This window comes from Loxodonta africana, chromosome 15, assembly GCF_030014295.1.
Source record: "Loxodonta africana isolate mLoxAfr1 chromosome 15, mLoxAfr1.hap2, whole genome shotgun sequence".
NCBI classification, from domain to species: domain Eukaryota; kingdom Metazoa; phylum Chordata; class Mammalia; order Proboscidea; family Elephantidae; genus Loxodonta; species Loxodonta africana.
Window position 1 is genome coordinate 48,894,441 of NC_087356.1, and position 19,453 is coordinate 48,913,893.

General features: G+C 46.7%; 2 protein-coding genes across 12 annotated transcripts in view; one reads left to right on the plus strand and one right to left on the minus strand.

The window, feature by feature from the left end:
- VPS26B (VPS26 retromer complex component B) overlaps positions 1-17,923 on the minus strand; it is a 32,986-nt gene extending 15,063 nt beyond the window's left edge. For 3 of the 9 annotated variants that reach the window (XM_064268845.1, XM_064268844.1, XM_023557040.2), the window contains exons 1-2: positions 17,499-17,917; positions 2,300-2,456 (exon numbers count right to left, since the gene is read on the minus strand). In XM_064268845.1, coding sequence (XP_064124915.1) covers positions 2,300-2,456; positions 17,499-17,721 — 380 coding nt within the window. In that variant the 5' untranslated portion in view covers positions 17,722-17,917. Of the gene's footprint in view, positions 1-2,299; positions 2,457-17,498 lie in introns of all 9 variants that reach the window. The other 6 variants (XM_064268847.1, XM_064268846.1, XM_010597111.3 and 3 more) reach the window with 4 other exon arrangements.
- Positions 17,924-18,841: 918 nt separating this feature from the next.
- Positions 18,842-19,453, plus strand: part of NCAPD3 (non-SMC condensin II complex subunit D3) — a 147,928-nt gene continuing 147,316 nt past the window's right edge. For all 3 annotated transcript variants that reach the window (XM_023557041.2, XM_023557042.2, XM_003417405.4), the window contains exon 1: positions 18,842-18,970. In XM_023557041.2, coding sequence (XP_023412809.2) covers positions 18,910-18,970 — 61 coding nt within the window. In that variant the 5' untranslated portion in view covers positions 18,842-18,909. The remainder of the gene's footprint in view (positions 18,971-19,453) is intronic.

The following is a 19,453-nucleotide window of genomic DNA, read 5'->3' on the forward strand; positions in this document are numbered from 1 at the left end:
CACTCATTTCTAGGATTGGGTAGATCATCTTATCTCCAAATCATCCCTTCCTCTTGACAGCCCTCAGGCTTCATCTGCACTGCCGCCAGTCTCCAGTCATCGTAAATTCTGCTGGTGTCTATTAACTTCCTCACTTTCTGCCTGTTCCTATTGTGTCCAAGAAAGCAAAACCCTTAGGGCCTCAGAAGAGCCTCCATTTTTTGTCTCCGCTCTTCCCATTCATCAAATGCTACATATAGAATCTAAATTAATCTTCCAAAAGAACCATTCCTCTACCTAAAACAAAGGTAAGCCCCACACCAGCTTCTTGTATTTCCCTCTGACTGTGAGGTAGGACACAAATTCTTAGTCTGGAATTTATATCTTCTAAACTTCCTTTTTTTTTTTAAACTTCCTTAGCTGGTTTTCTCTTTTTTAGTGCCTTCTCTCAACACAAATCCTATAGTCTTCACCTAATTTTGACAGCAACACTTCTTTCTGACATAAAAATACTTAAGACAATCCACTGCAAAAAATAAAATTAATAAGAAACCCCATAGCAAGCTCGCCTCTGCTCCTTTCTCTAAGTACAGTTATGAAACACTGTCTCTAGGGGGAGTAATCTCTCTGCAAAGATTTAAAACAGACCTCCCTGCAAAAAGTTACAAAGCAGAGCCCACAAAATCTGTTCTGATGGAAAAGGAGACCAGGGAGAAAAAAGAACAGTGTTGCCATGGTCTCCAGGCCTTCCTACACCAGGCCTTCAGGTGATGACAACGAGCTGACGTCATGAGATACATGCAGCCAGCATCAGGTGTCCAGAGCAGTGTAGGACGTTTGCTTCATCCAGCGTGGCACACCACCCTGGGACTAGACCTAGGCAGTCACAGATACTCGGCATTTTTTTTTTTTTACCCAGAGGCCCTGGAATCAGTCCCTACCTTGGGAGTCTCCAACACTGGAACAATAAAAATAACCCCACATACTTACAATGCACTTATTAATTTTCAAAGAACTTACCACATTATACTACGCACTGTTTCCTCACCACCCTGGAGAGATGGACAGGACAGATCTAGAATTAGAATCCAAATCTATTACCCATTTTCCAGTGAGAAAGGTGAGTTACAGAGCATCGAAAAACTGCTCGAGATCATGCTGCTAACGGTGCGGCAGAGCTGGACTGAGGAGCCGCACCTCCGACACCCAGCCAAGGGCAGGCTGGAGCCGGAGCCTGTGTGTGCCAGCTCTGCCAATTCATGACAGCCATCTATGAGGGTTTCAAGAATCTGACACCTGTTGTTAAATATAGCTACTGTTTGACATTAAACTATACAAACTTACAAGTGAGTTACGTGAAAAACAATGGTAACACATACTCAAACACATCAATTCCTAATTATTTTGCTACTTTTTATGGTTAGAATGCTCTGAGGAAGCTCTGGTGGCCCAGTGGTTAAGAGCTCGGCAGCTAACCAAAAGGCCGGCAGTTCGAATCTACCAGCCCCTCCTTGAAAACCCTACGGGGCAGTTTTACTCTGTCTTGTAGGGTCGCTATGAGTTGGAATTGACCTGACAACAATGGGTTTTTTGGTTTTATGCTCATGAGAGAAGCCCTGGTGTTGCAGGAGTTAAGTACTCTGCTCCTAACAGAAAGGTCAGTGGTTTGAACCTACCAACTACTCTGCAGGAGAAGATGTGGTAGTCTGCTTCCATAAAGATTAAAGCCTTGAAAACTCTATGGAACAGTTCTACTCTGTCCTAAAGGGTCACTATGAGTCAGAATCAACTTGACTCAGGGCTTCAAACCCATCCCTTCTGGATGGAACTCCTGCTGAGAATCTGTATTTCTAACAAGTTCCCAGGAAATTATACGTAAGAATCACCTGGGGATCCTGTTAAAATGTAGATTCTGATTCAGTGTATCTGGGGGTGGAAATACAAATTCTTGGCAGGGGTTCAAACCAAAACTGGTTTGGTTTTGGTTTATGCTCACAAGTGCATTATGTCTAGTATATCTGCATGATGGTAATGGTATATTACAGTGCCCATGCACATCTCTTCCGAGCTCTTGTGCTCAGGGATGTCACGCTGGTACTGTGCAACTGGCCATAGTGGGAAATGCTTCCAGCCAGGTTTTCTTTCTCTCAGAGAGCCAGTCATTAAACAGTTACCAGCACAGCACTGCTCCCAGCTCTCTTCCTTCTGCCCGCTGATCCAATACCCATAGAGAGATTCCCCAGAAGTGAGGACAGCCTCAGGTCCTTATCTACATGGCAGGTTCCTGGGCAAGCGTGGGGAAGAGGTGGACACAACTTACCGTAGCTTCACATTCTGCCCTGTGTAGGATTCATACGGCTTCTCCACGTGTGTGAATTCAAAGTCAAAGGCCTGCGACTGGGTGATCTCTCCGGGCCGGGCCAGGTCTTTCACCAGGGACACAAACTCATGGTGGTTCCCGCGGTCGTAGTAGAGTTCTGGAGAGAGAGCATCACCCTCGTCTATCAGGACTTGAGCCACGTGGGGCCAGTGAAAGTGCACTAGGCTGGGAGGAACCTCTCGAAGGAAAGACTTTCATCAGTGCCTTCTCAATCCACTAATGGTAAGGACTTCCCCTAAAAAAACAGACCCTTTCTAGCCTTGTTTTTGGACTCCCTCTCTTTTCCAGACACCCTAGTCCTTCTTCACTGTTTTCCCCAAATACTGGTCTCCCTACCATCCCCCTTCCCAAGTACCCCTCTGTTTTATGGCATCAAATCCAGTAGCATAGAAAGAGCCCGATCTAACCCTGCTCCAGGACATAAGGACAGGACTTATTAAGGGATTTGCAGGGAAGCCATAAAAAGTCTGGGTGATGCAAGCTGCCTGTGATCTGCTGCTAACTCAAAGGTTGGCAGTTTGAGCCCACCCAGTGGCTCTGCACCAGAAAGGCCTAGTTATCTGCTTCCATACAGATTACAGTCAAGAAAATCCTATGTAGCAGGTCTACTCTGTAACACACAGGGTTGCCATGAGTCACAGGCTGACGACAGCAGCTAACAATAACAACAGGAAACCAATGCAGTCATCAAAAACAGCACATTTATTTAAACAACTTTTTTTTTTTTTTAACATTCCTAACTTTTGAAACCACCAGTCATCTGTCAGTTTGTTGTACTGCGGAGGCTTGAGTGTTGCTGTGATGCTGGAAGCTATGTCACTGGCATTTAGAACACCAGCAGAGTCATCAATTGTGGACAGGTTTCAGCAGAGTTTCCAGACTAAGACAGACTAGGAAAAAGGACCTGGCAACCTACTTCTAAAAAAATTGGCCAGTGAAAACCTTATGAATAGCAGTGGAACACTGTCTGATACAGTGCTGGAAGATGAGCCTCTCGGGTTGGAAGGCACTCAGAATATGACTGGGGAAGAGCTGCTTCCTCAAAGTAGAGTCGACCTTAGTGATGGGGATGGAGTAAAGCTTTTGGGACCTTCATCTGCTGATGTGGCGCGACTCAAAATGAGAAGAAACAGCTACAAATATCCATTAATAATACGAACATCGAATGTACAAAGTACGAATCTAGAAAAATTGGAAGTTGTCAAAAATGAAATGGAATGCATAAACATTGATTACCTAGGCATTAGTGAACTGAAATGGGCTGGAATTGGCCATTTGGAATTGGACAAGCTTATCCTCTACTATGCCGGAAATGACAAATTGAAGAGGAATGGTGTCACATAATATCCATATGCCTACAAAGAAGATCAGTTAATATAACTATTTACACACCAAAAAATTACACACCAACCACTAAAGCCAAAGATATAGAAATTGAAGATTTTTACTAACTTTTGCAGTCTGAAATGGATCAAAGTTGCAATCAAGATGCATTCATAATTACTGGTGATTAGAATACAAAAGCTGGAAATGAAGAAGGATCGACAGTTGGAAAATATGGCCCTGGTGACAGAAACGATCCCAGAGACTGGATGACTGAATGTGCAAGACCAACAACTTCTTCTCAACAACATAAACGGTGACTATACACGTGGACCTCGCCAGATGGAACACACAGGAATCAAACTGACTACATCTGCGGAAGGAAACAATGGAAAAGCTCAATATTATCAGTCAGAACAAGGCCAGGGGCTGACTGTGGAACAGACTATCAATTGCTCGTATGCAAGTTCAAGCTGAAGCTGAAGAAATTAAAACAAGTCCACCAGAGCCAAAGTACAACCTTGAGTATATCTGACCTGAATTTAGAGATTATTTCAAGAATAGATTTGACTCATTGAACAATAACAACCAAAGACCACATGAGCTCTGGAATGACATCAAGGACATCATACATGAAGAAGGCAAGAGGTCATTAAAGACAGGAAAGAAAGGACCAAAATAGATGTCAGAGAAATTTGCTCTTGAACACAAAGTAGTGAAAGCAAATGGAAGAAATGATGAAGCAAACCAGCTGAACAAAAGATTTCAAAGGGCAGTTCAAGGAGACAAAGTATATAATGAAATGAGCAAAAACGTGGAGATAGAAAACTGAAAGGGAGGAACCTGCTCAGCATTTCTCAAGCTGAAAGAAATGAAGAAAAAAATTCAAGCTTTGAGTTGCAATACTGAAGGTTTCTACAGGGAAAATACTAAACGACGGAGGAAGCACCAAAAGAAGATGGAAGGAATACACAGAGTCACCAAAACAAATTGGTCGCCGTTCAACCATTTCAGGAGGTAGCATATGATCAAGAACTGATAGTATTGAAGGATTCCAAGCTGCACTGAAGGCAGTGGTGAAAAACAAGGCTCCAGGAATTGATGCAATAGCAACTGAGATGTTTCAACAAACACAGGCAGTGTAGGAAGCACTCACTCATCTATGCCAAGAAATTTGGAAGACAGCTACCTGGCCAATCAACTGGAATAGGTCCATATTTGTGCCCATTCCAAAGAAAGATGGTCCAATAGAATGTGGAAGTTATTGAACCATATCATTAATATCACACACAAGTAAAATTTTGCTGGAGATCATTCAAAAGCGGCTGCAGCAGTCAGTACGCCGACAGGGAACTGCCATCAATTCAGGCTGGATTCAGAAGAAGACATGGAATAACAGATATAATTGCTGATGTCAAACAGATCTTGGCTGAAAGCAGGGAATACCAGAAATATGTTTACCTGTATTTTATTGACTATGCAAAGGCATTCGACTGTGTGGATGATAACAAATCATGGATAACATTGCAAAGAATAGGAATTCCAGAACACTTAATTGTGCTCATGAGGACCTGTACTTAGACCGAGAGTCGTTCGAACAGAACAAGGGGATACTGAATTGTTAAAAATCAGGAAAGGTATCCATCTGGGTTGTATCCTCTCACCATACTTATTCAATCTGTATGCAGAGCAAATAACCTGAGAAACTGGACTACAAGAAGAAGAATGTAGCTTCAGGATTGGAGGAAGACTCATTAACAACCTGTGAAATGCAGATGATACAACCTTGCTTGCTAAAAGAGGACCTGAAGCACTTACTGATGAAGATCAAAGACCACAGCCTTGAGTATGGATTACACCTTAACATAAAGAAAACAAAATCCTCACAACTGGACCATTAAGCAACATCATGATAAATGGAGAAAACATTTAAGTTGTCAAGGATTTCATTTTACTGGGATCCACAATTAACACCCATAAAAGCAGCAGTCAAAAAATCAAATGACAAGCTGCACTGGGCAAATCGGCTGCCAAAGATCTCTTTAAAGTGTCAAAGAGCAAAGATGTCACTTTAATGACTAAGGTGCCCCTTACCCAAGCCATGGTGTTTTCAATCGCCTCAGATGCATGCGAAAGCCGGTAAATGGAAAAAGGAAGATCGAAGAAGAATTGATGCCTTTGAATTATGGTGTTGGCAAAGAATATTGAAAATACCATGGACTGCCAGATGAACGAACAAATGTGTCTTGGAAGAAGTATAGCCAGAATGCTCATTAGAAGCAAGGATGGCGAGGCTTTGTCTCACATCCTTTGGATGTGTTATCAGGAGGGACTAGTCCCTGGAGAAGGACATCATGCTTCATAAAGTATAGGGTCAGTAAAAAAGAGAAAGACCCTCAATGAGATGGCTTGGCACAATAGCTGCAACAATGGGCTCAAGCATAATGACTGTGAGGGTGGTGCAGGACCAGGCAGTGTTTCCTTCTGTTGTACGGAGGGTTGATATGAGCTGGAACCAATTGAGCAGCACCTAACAGCAATGTGACAGAAGTATTAAGCTTATGCTCTCCTCTAAATACTGTGCTTTTCAAACTTCAGTGTGCTTCTGACTCACCTGGAGGGCTTGTTAGAACACAGTGTTTTTGACTTGGTGGGTCTAGGGTGGGCCTGAGGATTTATCGACTCGATGGAAATGGGTTAGGTTAGGTCAACAAGCTCCCAGAGGATGCCTAAGGTGCTGGTTCAAGGACCACACTTTGAAAACCACTGTTCTAACTTCTTCTGAAAATAGTTAGGTTATTTCTTTTCTTTTCCATTAAAATTTTTTTTTATTCTGTTGTTGTTGAGGATATATACAGCAAAACATACACCAATTCAACCTTTTCTACATGTACAATTCAGTGACACTGATTAACTACTTCAAGTTGTGTTACCATTCTCACCCTCCTTTTCTGAGTTGCTCCTCCCTCATTAACATAAACTCACTGCCCCCTAAGGTTCCTATCTAACCTTTTGAATTGCTGTTGTGACTTAGATCCCATATAGTTTTTAAAAGAGCAAAATGCTCAAGGCAGGCATTTTTCTAGTTAAGCAAAACTATTCTTTGGTTTTAAGAAGACTTCAGGGGATATTTTTGGTTTAAGTTTTAAAGATTATCTCAGAGCAATGGTTACAGGGGTTCATCCAGCCCCCCTGGCTTCAGAAAGTCTAGAGTCCAGAGAATTTGAAGTTCTGTTCTGCATTTTGTCCCTTTTGATCAGGATTCTTCTACAGAATCTTCGATCAAAATATTCAGAGATGGTAGCTGGGCACCATCCAATTCTTCTGGTCTCAGGGCAAAGCAGGCAGTTGTTCATGGAGGCAATTAGCCACACATTCCATATCCTCCTTCTATTCCTGACTCTCCATCCTCCTCTGTTGCTACATGTGAACAGAGACCAACTGTCGAGTCTTGGATGGCCGCTTACAAGCTTTTAAGACCCCAGGTACAACACAATGAACTAGGAAGTAGAATAGAAGCACTAAGCATGTTATTAGGCCAATTAACTGGGATGTCCTATGAAACCATGACCCTAAACCTCCAAACCAAGAAACCAAATCCGATGAGGTTTTTGGTTGTATATAAGAAGCCTCAGCAGCTACTCTTTTTTTTTTGTCATTGTAAATGTATCTACCAAAGAGCTATTGATCAACTTTTTACAGGTGTACAACTTACTGACACAATTACAATAATCAGCTGTGCAACCCTACTTCCATCATCATTAACCCCTCCTTCCAAGCCCGGTAACTACTAATAAACTCTGGTCTCTATACATTTGCCTTTTCTTGTCTTTTTATATAAGCGAGGTCATACAATATTTGTCTTTCTGTGACTGACTTATTTCACTCAGCATAATGTCTTCAAGCTCCATCCATACCGTAGCATCTTTCAAGACTTCATTTCTCCTATGGCTGAGCGGTACTGGTATTTTTAATTCTACATTCATGCACCCCTTTGTCCTATTTTCTTTAATGCCTGTTTGACTCGGCTACTTAAATATTACGTCTTGCTTATACACGTGCCTTTCCATTTTGGAACAGAATCCTCTTAGAGATCAAGCCTACATCCTGGCTTCCTGGCATCTACCCTAGTGCCTGGTTCTGCAATGGTGGACACTTAATATTGAGTGTGACTGCACATGGCACCTTGCAGTTCTGGCTACAGCACTCTCAGGTATTTCTGGGTTAATGCCACGTGCTGGGCTGCAACCTGTAGGAGGGCAGCCCAACTGGGAAAGCAAAGATGGCAGAGCAGTTGCTAGTGGGGAAAAAGTTAGATCTACAGAGAGGAGTCTCCAAGACAACAGCTGCTCGGCTGTTTCTCGCTGTCTCCAGGGCACAGGACAGATCTCTCAGGGACACCTGAGCCTGAGGGCAGAAGGGGAGGTGTAGTGGCTCTGGGTTCCACCCCTGACAGCATGAAGTCTGAGCCCCACTTAGGAACACAGCCTTCTCAGGCCTAGGACACCAGACCTTTTGCTTCCCCAGAGCCCACAGAGTGTCCAGCCATGCACTGTGGGGAGAACCATCCTCAGAAGGAGACCAAACCCCTGCTCACCTAGGAGCTGGCCCTGGCACACCTGTTCCTCAGGGACTCCCTTTACCCACACAGGGAGGCACTCTGCAGTAGTTATATGGATAATCCCAAACTATCAGATGCTCCTCCCGTTTGAATTTGTAAGTACTCTGCATACACAGACTGTGGCTGATTGTCATATATAGTCCTGCTTTGATCAATCTTATATTACAGGTGATCACCTCCTCTCCCAAACACTAGTGATTTCAGAAGCAGTGGGCAACATTCTGGGTAGTGATGATAATCCACAATGCAGCTAAGTCAGAGATGGCAGTACCAAACCATGGGAGCAGGTAGGGTAGGGGAAGGTGAGTAACCCATCATTAGTTTTAAAATCCAGTTAACTGTGCCCCCCAGTAAAAGTAAGGAAAAGCAGGGCAGTCAGCCCTTGTGCTGATGACTCCTCCATGGACCTCTTCTGGTCTGTCCCATGTAAATCCGTAGAGAAGGTGCTGGTTCCCCATGGGAATGATCCCTTAACTTGTGGCCCTGGTGCCTCAGCCCCCAAGCACGGAACTCTGACCACAGTTCCAGGGGACAGAGGTGGGTTGAGCAAGGGCCCAGAGTCTACCCACCGTAAGTGGGAAATCCCAGAATCAAGAGAAAGAAAGGAAGAAGTGGGTGGAAAAATATGTAAATCTGATCACACCGCCCAAAGGCAACATGAGAAATAAACACAATAGAGAAGGTTCAGAAAAAGCATTCAGAGGGCATGCAGGCCACCGGTCTGCCCATGGGAGGCCCCTAGCAACAACTGGAACTGTCTGCTGACTGGCGGGGGACTGGGCCTGTGGCAGAGCAGCCCAGCCAGCATTGGAATAGCATCCCCGGCCCCAGTACACTTCCTCAGCCACATATTAGTACCACCTCCTCCATCGGACACCACGGAAGAGTAGCCAGTGTGTGGCCTAAGTGGGGTGGATTTGGCTTTTTAATTTATAATTTACAGGCCATTTGTGATGCTTTTGCAAAACACTGGGGGGCAAAGGGACAGCCATGGCAGCCATACTTTGCTATTTACCATAAAGTATGGGTTCCTCTCACATGTTTTAAAACAGAAAATACAGGGCTATTCTAGCAAGCGGTTTGGGCCCTTAGGGGACTATAAGCTGCCTCTATTCCATACCAAAATTGCAACTACAAGTTATCTGCAGGTCTCCCTTGCGTCAGAGCCCTTGGAGACCAGGTACTTCAGAGTGGAAGTAGGAACTGAGAGAGTTGTTTGTTAAGGTAACTTCCCTGTATTTAGCTTCCTTCTCAGCCCAACAGGAAGAAATAACTTTTGTACTCAGGATGTTTCCATGATGAAAATTGCTACCAACGGCTAAGAAGTGACTGCTGCTTTGCAAGTGAGCAAGCTTTGTACCACAAGATCGTCCCATTAAAGGCACTCTGCTCCTACCAGGGGCCAGGAACATGGTCAGTCCTGGCTTCACGCCTATCAGTCAGCAAAGCAAAAGTCCCTCCAAGGAGCTTCCTCTTCATCCTGATTTCCCCAGCCACTGTTTCCTGGCTGGTAACCCAGTCAAAATTCTTGCTTGCCACATGTCCCTCGACCTCCTGGACTGTGGGAAATCCACCACTTCTGGGCTGTCCTCATGGCTAGGTGCAGCTCTCCTGGAGCCCTGCCAACAACTTATTAAAAAGTCCAGAACCAATCCACTTCCTCTCCTGTGCCTTTCCCTTAGTATTTCAAGGGTTAATGAATTAAAATACGGCAAAGTCTCTGGGTTTTTTTAAAATATAGGCTCGATTAGTGCTAATGGGTTCAGACACATCCACCAGCATTACTTTTAAACGTAAAAAAAAAAAAAAATTCAGATAATACGTATTTGGCTTTGGGACACAGGGGTGTCCATGTTTGCCCTCCTCTACAAGTGTGACCTTCTTGGCACGTTTGGTTCATTTAACCTTGTTAGCCTCAAAGGTTGCCCAGCTCTGCGTTGTATCCTACATCAGTGCTCCACAAATGATTCCAGCTAAAAAGTGGGCTCTCCTTCTAATCCTTACAGCACTTCCTAGAGGACACCTTATATATTACATCACATCTTTTAAAAATGTGGGCCACTAGCTGCCAAAGGAGGGCAGTGCTGGTTCAGTGGTGGAATTATTCTCCCCCATGTGGGAAACCAGGGGTCGATTCCCGGCAATGCACCTCAAGTGCAGCCACCACCCGTCTGCCAATGGAGGCTTGTGTGTTGCTAGGATGCTGAACAGGTTTCAGCAGAGGTTCCAGACTAACACATACTAGGAAGAAAGGCCTGGTGACCTACTTCCAAAAATCAGCCCGTGAAAATCTTATGGATCATGGCGGTCTGATCCTGTTGTGCGTGGGGTCACCAAGAGTCAGGGCCCGACTCAACAGCAGCTAACAACAACAGCACGAGTTGGGGCTGATTCCACAACAACTAACAACGGCAGCTGCTAGAGTGGTTGGGCCTTAGGCCTTTCTATCCATGGACCTGACAGGGGAGATGACCTCCCTGCACATCTGTTGGCGCTGCTTGAACACAGACCAAGCCGTCAAATAAAGTAAGTTGGGTGCAGCGAGGATCCTGTTTGGGCTTAAAAACTACCCAGGATACTAGAAAAACATGTCTGACTGTGGTGAAAAAGTAAGATCTTACACTCTCAAGGCGATGATCAAACTGCGTCATCGGAGCAGTCACGGCAGGATGAAAGGGATCACGTGTCTCACAATCCTAATTTTCTTACATCCAGAGAGAAACAACCCCAACTTCGTCTAAGAGAGTGCGGTGGAAGAAAGATGCAAAAGCAGGTAAACTGACATTCAGATTTTACGCCTCCTTATCCTAGTTCCCTCAGCAAGGCTGCTGTGCAAGGGGGTGCGTGGCAGTCAGGACGCGCCATCCAAACTTGCGACAGGCTCTGGTAAGGGCTGTCCTCGGGTATCGACTGCCCACTCCACAAACACAAGCAGGAAGCCTAGCCTCGTAGCTGTGGCCAACATAACGGATCCGCGCTCTCCCTTCCTTTCATTCAAAGAGCTCTCGTTTGTCCAGGAGGGCATGAGAGGAAAACCCAGACCACAGCTTCTGCAAATTCTTAGATGTGACCAACGTATGCAGTTAACAAGTGTTTACTGTATGCAGCTAACAAATGTTTACTGAGCACCTGTCATGTGTGAGGCACTGAGATTAGAGCTAGGGATACAATGATGGCTTTCAGGGGTTCAGGGCTCAGTGAGGGAGGCAGAAAAGTGAAAAAAAAAAAAAGTCAAGACTTTGTCATGTCCAGCTTTAAGATGCCTCTGGAATAGGAGTGGAGGCAGTACTTCAGTCTGCCTGGGGGGGTCAGGAAAGGCTTTCTGATGGGTGTGATGTCTGCTATGCTTTGAAAATGCGTAAGAGCTAGGGAAGGAGCACACCTTGCATAAAGATGTGTGCATACAAAGGACAAGTACTGAGATTCTACAAAACCCACTGCCGTTAAGTTGATTCCGACTTGTAGCGACCCTATAGGACAGAGTAGAACTGACCCATAGGGTTTCCGAGGAGTGGCTGGTGGATTCGAACTGCTGGCCAATCTCTTAACCACTGTGCCACCACGGCTCCAAGATTCTATAAGGAATATGACATTTTTAGGAAGTGACACACAGTGATGGTGAATGGTTAGGGAGCGATGAGGCAGGGAAGGTGGACAGGGGCAGCTCTGGAAGGCTTTGGCTACACAGTTTGTAGTTTTTCCCTTTAACCAACAGGGAGTCCATGAGAAAAATTTTGAGGAAGGGGCTGACAGTGATAGAACTGCCTTCTAGAAAGTTCACTCTGACAGAAGATGGACTGAAAGAAGAAAACAAAAACAGGAAGACCAGGTAGGTGGTTGTTACAAATAGAAGTAATAAAGGCAGTGCCATTCAGGATGGAGAAAAAGCTAGATTTAACGTATATCAGAGAGCTAGAAAGGACTAAAACTTAGAAACCAGTTGGAGGTAGGAGAGGGAAAATGAAGAGTCTAAGATGACTCCCTCAGGTGACATCAGCCAATATGGAGAAAACAAGGAAGACGCAAGGCTGGGGCTGGAATGAATGGAAGAACAGAGACAGGGGTCTCTGTTCTGGATGTGACTCTGAGCTACATGTGGGGCATCGAGTGGAGATGTCTAGGCAGGCTGCTGGAAACAGGTGTGACACTCAGAAGAGGGTTCAGGTCAGGCCAAAGAGAGTTAGGGAGTCATCAGAATATATGAAGACACGAAGTCACGGGTGTAGATGGTGAAGTTACAAAGAGAGAAGAGCTCAGGGAACCTCTTCTTGCCCACCTCCATAACCAAGATCTAGACAGGGCCTTTGACAATCAGGGTCTAAGTCACTGTGAGGAACTGGGTCCAAAGTAATCCAATGCAACAGATAATGGACAGCTGTTTCTGCATGGTTATTAGCTATGTAGAGTTTTTTCTCAATGACTTTTACTTGGGTTATCTGCATTCCTGGGGAAGATAGTGGGAAGGCAAGTATATTCCTGGAGAAGACAGACCAAAGCAGAGGGTAACCTGAGGCAAACATCTCCCACAGATAGTCTACAAAAGAACCAAGGGTTGATTGCACAAGTCACATTTTTAAATGGTCTACTAGCTGAGAGGTTGGCAGTTGAAATTCACCCAGAGATGCCTGGGAAGACAGGCCTAGCAATCTGCTTCTGAAAATCCTATGGAAGGTTCTACTCTGCACACATGAGACGGAATTACTCGATGGCAACTAACAGCAAGAAGCCCCTAAAAACTTCTTTATGGAACAAGCTTAACAAGGAAAGAGAAAATGACAATCATTATCATCTTAATTTCCTTTTACCTACTATGTGTGCCAAGAACTGCACTTCATAATACTATTTCTGATCCTCACAACACCCTAGCAAAGTTGGTATTATTATAAACTATAGGTTATACAATGTAAGCAACTCCAGTCTGCTTGGCCTCTAGTGAACACAGTTGGGACATTTTCATCAGGAGGAAAAAGAAACTAATCGTAAGGATAAAAAGGTGACATGCTTCATTTTCAAGCTGGAGAGCTCTCCCTCACTTCACCTTTAGTAAAGTCCATGCTGGAAGGAAGCAAGCAAGGAAAGGAAGGAAGAAGACCCAAAAGATGATGTTTTATAATGGAAATCAATGAGGAAGAAATCAACTGGGAACCAAACGTGATAATATCAACTTTCTCACCTTCACACATCACTCAACTTGACAGAAGTTCCACCCACTTCTGGTTGTCAGATTACTTCATGCATAGTCAAAAGAAGGCAATGAAGGAGAAAACCACACAACCACAACTTCAGCAAAGTTACTCTCTAGGCTTACTCTTGTGCCTGAGGTCAGCTCATAGAGATGCAAATACTCCACCCCTCTCTTCGGGGAAACCAGGACAGAAGACTAGGAACAGAAGAAGCTAAGAAAAGTCACTGTGTGTTCCCAGATAGACTGATACCTCTTTATCATCAGCTAATGTATACGTTTTAGGAACGCAGACTCCTCCTTACACCAAACATGTGTGAGTTAAACATAACTAGAAAGACTATTCTGAATCCTTGCCCTTGATCAAGCAATGCGTCTTCGAGCCAAATAAACAGCAGCATATTCGCCATTATTCTGTTTTATTCTAATACTACTCCCTCGTGTGGAGTTCCTGGGTGATGCAAACAGTTAACACAGCTGCTAACTGAAAGCTCGGCAGTTCGAGTTCACCCAGAGGTGCCTGAGAAGAAAGTTCTGGTTATCTCTTTCCAAAAGATCAGCCCTTGAAAACCCTATGGAGCACAGTTCTACTCTGACACTCACGGGGTTTACCCCCTTGTATAACCCTGGATAATTGAGACTCAACTGTATAACAAACCATGCAGCTGGGACTGCTCTAAACACACCACAGACACACTCCCTATAAATAAGCGTGGCAATCTTACTTTTTGGGAGGGGGATAAGGGATACAGGGGGAAGAACAGTAAGCCAATGACTAATAATTGGCTAAAAAAAAAAAAAAAAAATTTGTAACTTGAACTTGGAAATATCACTGTCTCCATTAATTTTTATCAAGAACCCTCTATAGGGGCTCAGGAGTCCCTAGGTGGCACAAATGGTTAAGCACTCAACCACTACCTGAAAGGTTGGCGGTTCTAACTCACCCAGAGATGCCTGGGAAGATGAGTCCGGCGACGTACTTTTGAAATTCCTAGGGAGCACCGTTCTACTCTGACACACGTGAGGCTGCCAGGAGTCGGAACTGACTCGAAAACAACTAAGAACCATGGTGTGGGGGCTCAAAGCATGATCCCCTGATGTGTTCAACATTCTCACAACTGGTGACTCTATTACCTGTGCTTTACAGGTGAGAAAGCTGAGGTCCAGAGGGGCAAGGGCTCCCCCAAAGCCACATGGGGTCAGCTCAGGCTAGAGTGCTCAGGGTCCAGGAAGAGCTTTCACTGGAAGCATCAGAAGTTCTAAAGAAACTCAGCAGGGATGTCTTGGGACTCAAGGAGTTAGAACAGGCAAGGCAGGTAGAGCAGGCAGCCTCCTCAGCTACCTTTCGCACAGACTAGGGAAGGCAGTGACATCGCCCCTCCCAGAACAGCTAATTTAATCCTTTCTGAGGCGGGGCTTCTAGGTTCCCTCTCATACACTGGTGAAGCACCAGCTGAGAATGATGGTATATGTACAAACTTGTCTGTTTATACTTTCTTTTATGGAACCAAAGAAGCCATGCAATTACTTTAAAATAGTACTTGAAAATATTTACTCTAAGTAGGCAAGGGCCTCGTGACTATTTCATACAATATGCTTCACATTTAAAATGCTTTGGATTCATTCCATCTACCGAGCATTCTTTACCAGGGACAAGTTGACCCTCCCCACTGGAGTATGTCTTAATTATCAGTGCTGGTATAACAGAAATGCGGCTCTGGTGGCGTAGTGGTGAAGAGCTCTGTTGCTAACCAAAGGGTTGGCAGTAAGAATCTACCAGCCGCTTCCTGGAAACCCTATGGGGCAGATCTACTCTGTCCTATAGGGTCACTATGAGTCGGAGGTGACTCAACAGCAACGAGTATAACAGAAATATCACAAGCGGATGGCTTTAACAAACAAAAATTTATTCTCTCACAGTTTAGGAGGCTAGAGGTCTGAACTCAGGGTGCCAGCTCCAGGGGAATGCTTTCTCTCTCTGTCGGCTCTGGGGGAAGGTCCTTGCCATGAACCTTTCTCTGGGTCTAGGAATTTCTCAGTGCAGGGACCCCGGGTCCAAACGACATGCTCCACTCCCAGCTCCTCTTTCTTGGTGGCATGAGGTCCCTCTCCTCTCTGCTTGCTTCTCTTTTATATCTCCACAGATTGACTCAAGGTACAACCTAATCCCGTAGATGGAGTCTTGCCTCATTAATGTAACTGCCTCCAACTCCGCCTCATTAACATTACAGAGATTAGGATTTACAATGCTTAGGCTAATCACATCAGACCACAAAATGGAGGACAACCACACAATACTGGGAATCATGGCCTAGGCAACTTGACACATATTTTTTGGGGACACAATTCAATCCATAACAGAGGAGAACGTTTGGCAATGTCTGGAGACACTTGTGGCTGTCATGACTGGGAGATGCCACTGGTACCTAGTAGGTGGAGGCCAGGGATGCCATGAAAGATCCCGTGACAAGAGAGGATTATGGGGCCCGACATGTCCACAGTGCTGTTGTGAAGCCCTGTCATTGACCCTGTCAGAGCCAGAAGCACGAAAGCAGAGGGTGTGCAACTCACTCTCTAGCCCTTTTCTGGTACGGTGAAAAAAAAAAAAAAACCCAAAACCAAACCATGGCGACCCTATGTATGTAGGGTAGAAGTGTTCCACAAGGTTTTCAAAGCTGTGGCTTTTTGAAGCAGGTTGTCAGACCTTTCTTCCAAGGTGCTTCTGTGTGGGTTTGAACCACCAACCTTTTGGTTAGTAATGGAGCGCTTAACTGTTTGCACCACCCAGGGACTCTGGTACAGTGAAAGGCCGCTTGTATTCTGGCTTTAAAATAACAGCCAAATAAATTCCCATAGGATTAGCCAGTCTACAACCTGGCTTCATTTTCTTAAGGAGCAGAGGCGCGATGCTTCAGAGTGACCACTGGACTGCAGAACCAGGACATAGGGCTCCTTTTCTGGGGTTCCTCCTACCTGTGGCTCAGTGTCCCCCGCCTCTGTAAATGGGGAATAACAAATTCTTTACTGAGCTCTCAGAATCTGAGAGAGTATTCAGCAAGCTTCCCCTGGAAGGTACTAAAAACAGTTACACATGCAGTGTGGTATGGTGTTTTCTACCAGCAGTGTTTAGCCTACACAGTATTTACTTGAATCTACCCCTGACCAACTCATTTCAGAAGTACCTGAGGATTTCAGTAAACACAACACTCTGAATAGTCTTAGAACTAGAGACAACTCAGTCCTGACTGGCAGCTCCCCAAATCTTCTCTCCTGTTACTTCTTTTTATTGTCTAGCTCTAATAGCTAATAGCAAGGTTTAAAGACTATTAGAGCACTGAGAAATTTTGATCATTTAACTGTGGTTTTAGACATGTCATTTCTTCATCTTTAAGGAGAAAATTTAATCAACTGCAAACCAGCATTCTAACAAGGAAGTCTTAAAAAATGCAAGCTAAGGTAATAAGACTGGGGTTGAAGATTACAGGTCTTCTTTCTTAAAACGTGAAGATGAGACAAGCGTAAAGATGAGACAGGAGAGGAGCTGATGGGCAGTGCATACCCACATCTAAAAGGAAAAAGGCGTGGGTGGGAGTGCAACTTAGTGGAGCAGAGGACCCTCTGAGTCTGGGTCTGACTGCCCTAGCCTTCCATATGGTGGGAAGATCAGCATTAAAAAGGTCATCTCCCGTAACAAGTCCACCTGCAGCCCGAGCTGAGCTTAGCATGTGGAAGAGACAACCTGGGTACTCAAGGGGCAAGCACCCACTGCGCGAGGGCCTTCGCGGGACGAACCCTCTCATCTTCAATCATTCCACCTCCTCAGTGCGCTGTCACATCTGGCAAGAATGGCAGTCACGCAGGGAGTCAGCACGAGCGGGACTCGTAGCGGGGCCCAGGCCTCAGCATGCAGCCGACAAGAGGCTCTGACAGGCCTCGGGGCTGGGCCTCGAGCCACCCCTCCGCCCCCACTCGGTGCTGGCCCAGCTACTTTCCTCTCCAGGCGTCCCACTCACCGATCTGCCCGATGAACTCGATCTTGATGCCCTGATGCTCCAGCCGCTTGTTGGGGTTCTTGAGCACGAGGCTCACCTTTCCGGAGACCGTCTCCCCGTCGTAGAAGAGGAAATACTTCTCCTTCTTGCCGTCCTCCGTCTTGTGCTCGGCCCGCTTCCTGCTCTCCGCATCGCTCAGCAGGATCTCCACCTCCACGCTCTGTCCAAAGCCGAAGAAGCTCATCGCACCGCCGGCAGGGAAGGGCTGGGGCCAGGGTCAGTAGGGCCCGCTCCTCCTCCCGTCTCCTCCTCCTCCTCCTCCCCGGGTGGGCGCTGCTTTTGGGGGGACCCGAGGGTCGGACGCTGGCTCGGGCTCCAGCGGGCCGAACGGCAGCCCGGCTCTGCGCGCCCGCCCGGCTAGGGCGCTGGCCCGTCGGGCGCAGGGAGGTCGGCTGCGGCGCGCGGGGAGAGGCTGGAACGACCGAGGCTGGACGCAGCACCACGGAGGCACTCCCGAGGGCCGCCTGCCCCTGCAGCCCAGAGCAGCCGGCGGCCGCACCGGCGTCCGCACGACGCTGGCCCCGCGGCGGGGCGTCTCACACGCGGAGTTGCGCGGCAGTGCGGAGCTCGAAGGCGTCGCCGCTGCGCCCGCTGGGCGGGGCTCAGGGCCAGGCAACAGGACAAGCCTCCCGGCTCCGGGGAGTGCGGCGTAGCGCCGTGCGCCAGCGGCTACGCGGCAAGGGATGACGGCCCGGCGGGCTGGGGTGCCCTCGGACCACGGACACTGGGGCGCCGGCGCATGCGCACGGCCCTGCTCAGGGAGGCTGTCCGGGAGTGCGCGCAGTGCGCGTGCGCAGTGGCAGACCTGCGCCAGCCTCACCCTTACTTGACATGGCCTCTTTCTGGGCCGGCGACTGACGAGACGAGGACTGCAGATGTTTTCTGAGTTCTCGCCGTGGCTCGTCCCTTATCGTTTTAATTCCTCGTTTAACTATCACCCATGTACAACGTCCCTTGTGGGAACGGGGTAAAGGTAGCTCTTTATCAAGCAGGCGAAATGTTGCTTGAGAGGGTGTAAAAGTTGGTTACTACAGGAAGTATCCCGTTTCAAATTTTCTTTAACTCCCTTCTTATTTAAGGAAAGCGAGGCGGTAAGGACGGTATTAGGCGTGCATATGTTAGAACGTTGGAGGGAAAACTAAAAACCAGCCATTAAACATTCACTCAGTGTGAGTCCGTGCGCGCCCCGTTTTCGCTCAGGCGGCAGAAGACCCAGGTGATTGGTCAATGGAACAAATCTTGGTTTGGCCGCGATGATTGGCTGGTGGGGAAATCCCCTGTGCTCTGATTGGTTAGCACGAAAGTCAGGGAGCGCGCGCGGGAGCGAGCTCCGAAGTTGACTCCCCGGAAGGCGCGTTGCGTCGCGGAGGCCATGGCACTGCAGAGCCTGTGGGCCAGTCTGCAGCCCTGGTGTCCTTTGACTCTCAGCCTGGGTGAGCCGACGGAGCCGCGGGTCACGGGGTAGGGGTTGGGGTGAGCGGCGCTTCTCACAGCGTAGGGCCTCGGACCGTGCCTGGGCCCGGCCTGGGTGTCCGTGTGTCTCTGTGTCTATTTGTCTGTCTGTGTCTCTCAGGGGTCAGGCTCGTCCCCGGCCTGGTGTGAATGAGAGTGTGTGAGGAGATGGGGCGGGCTCGGCTCTCTGGCGGTCTCTGGTGTCCCCGGGTTTGTGCCAGTCCCGGGGTGGAGTAGACTCAGCCCAGTAATGTGACCGTTTAAAATAAAAGAGCTGTGTCGGTGCATCTCTTTTAGTCCTTCTTTGCATCTGTTTTCTCTGTCTTCCCCTTCTGATGCTACAAGTCTTCGGGCAACCTCATTTATTTTTTTGGTTTTAAATAGCAAATCTATTTCTTCAGTCAGATTTCTTTCTTGAACTTCATGTTCATATGCTCAACGCAACATCTCAGGCACCTCAAACG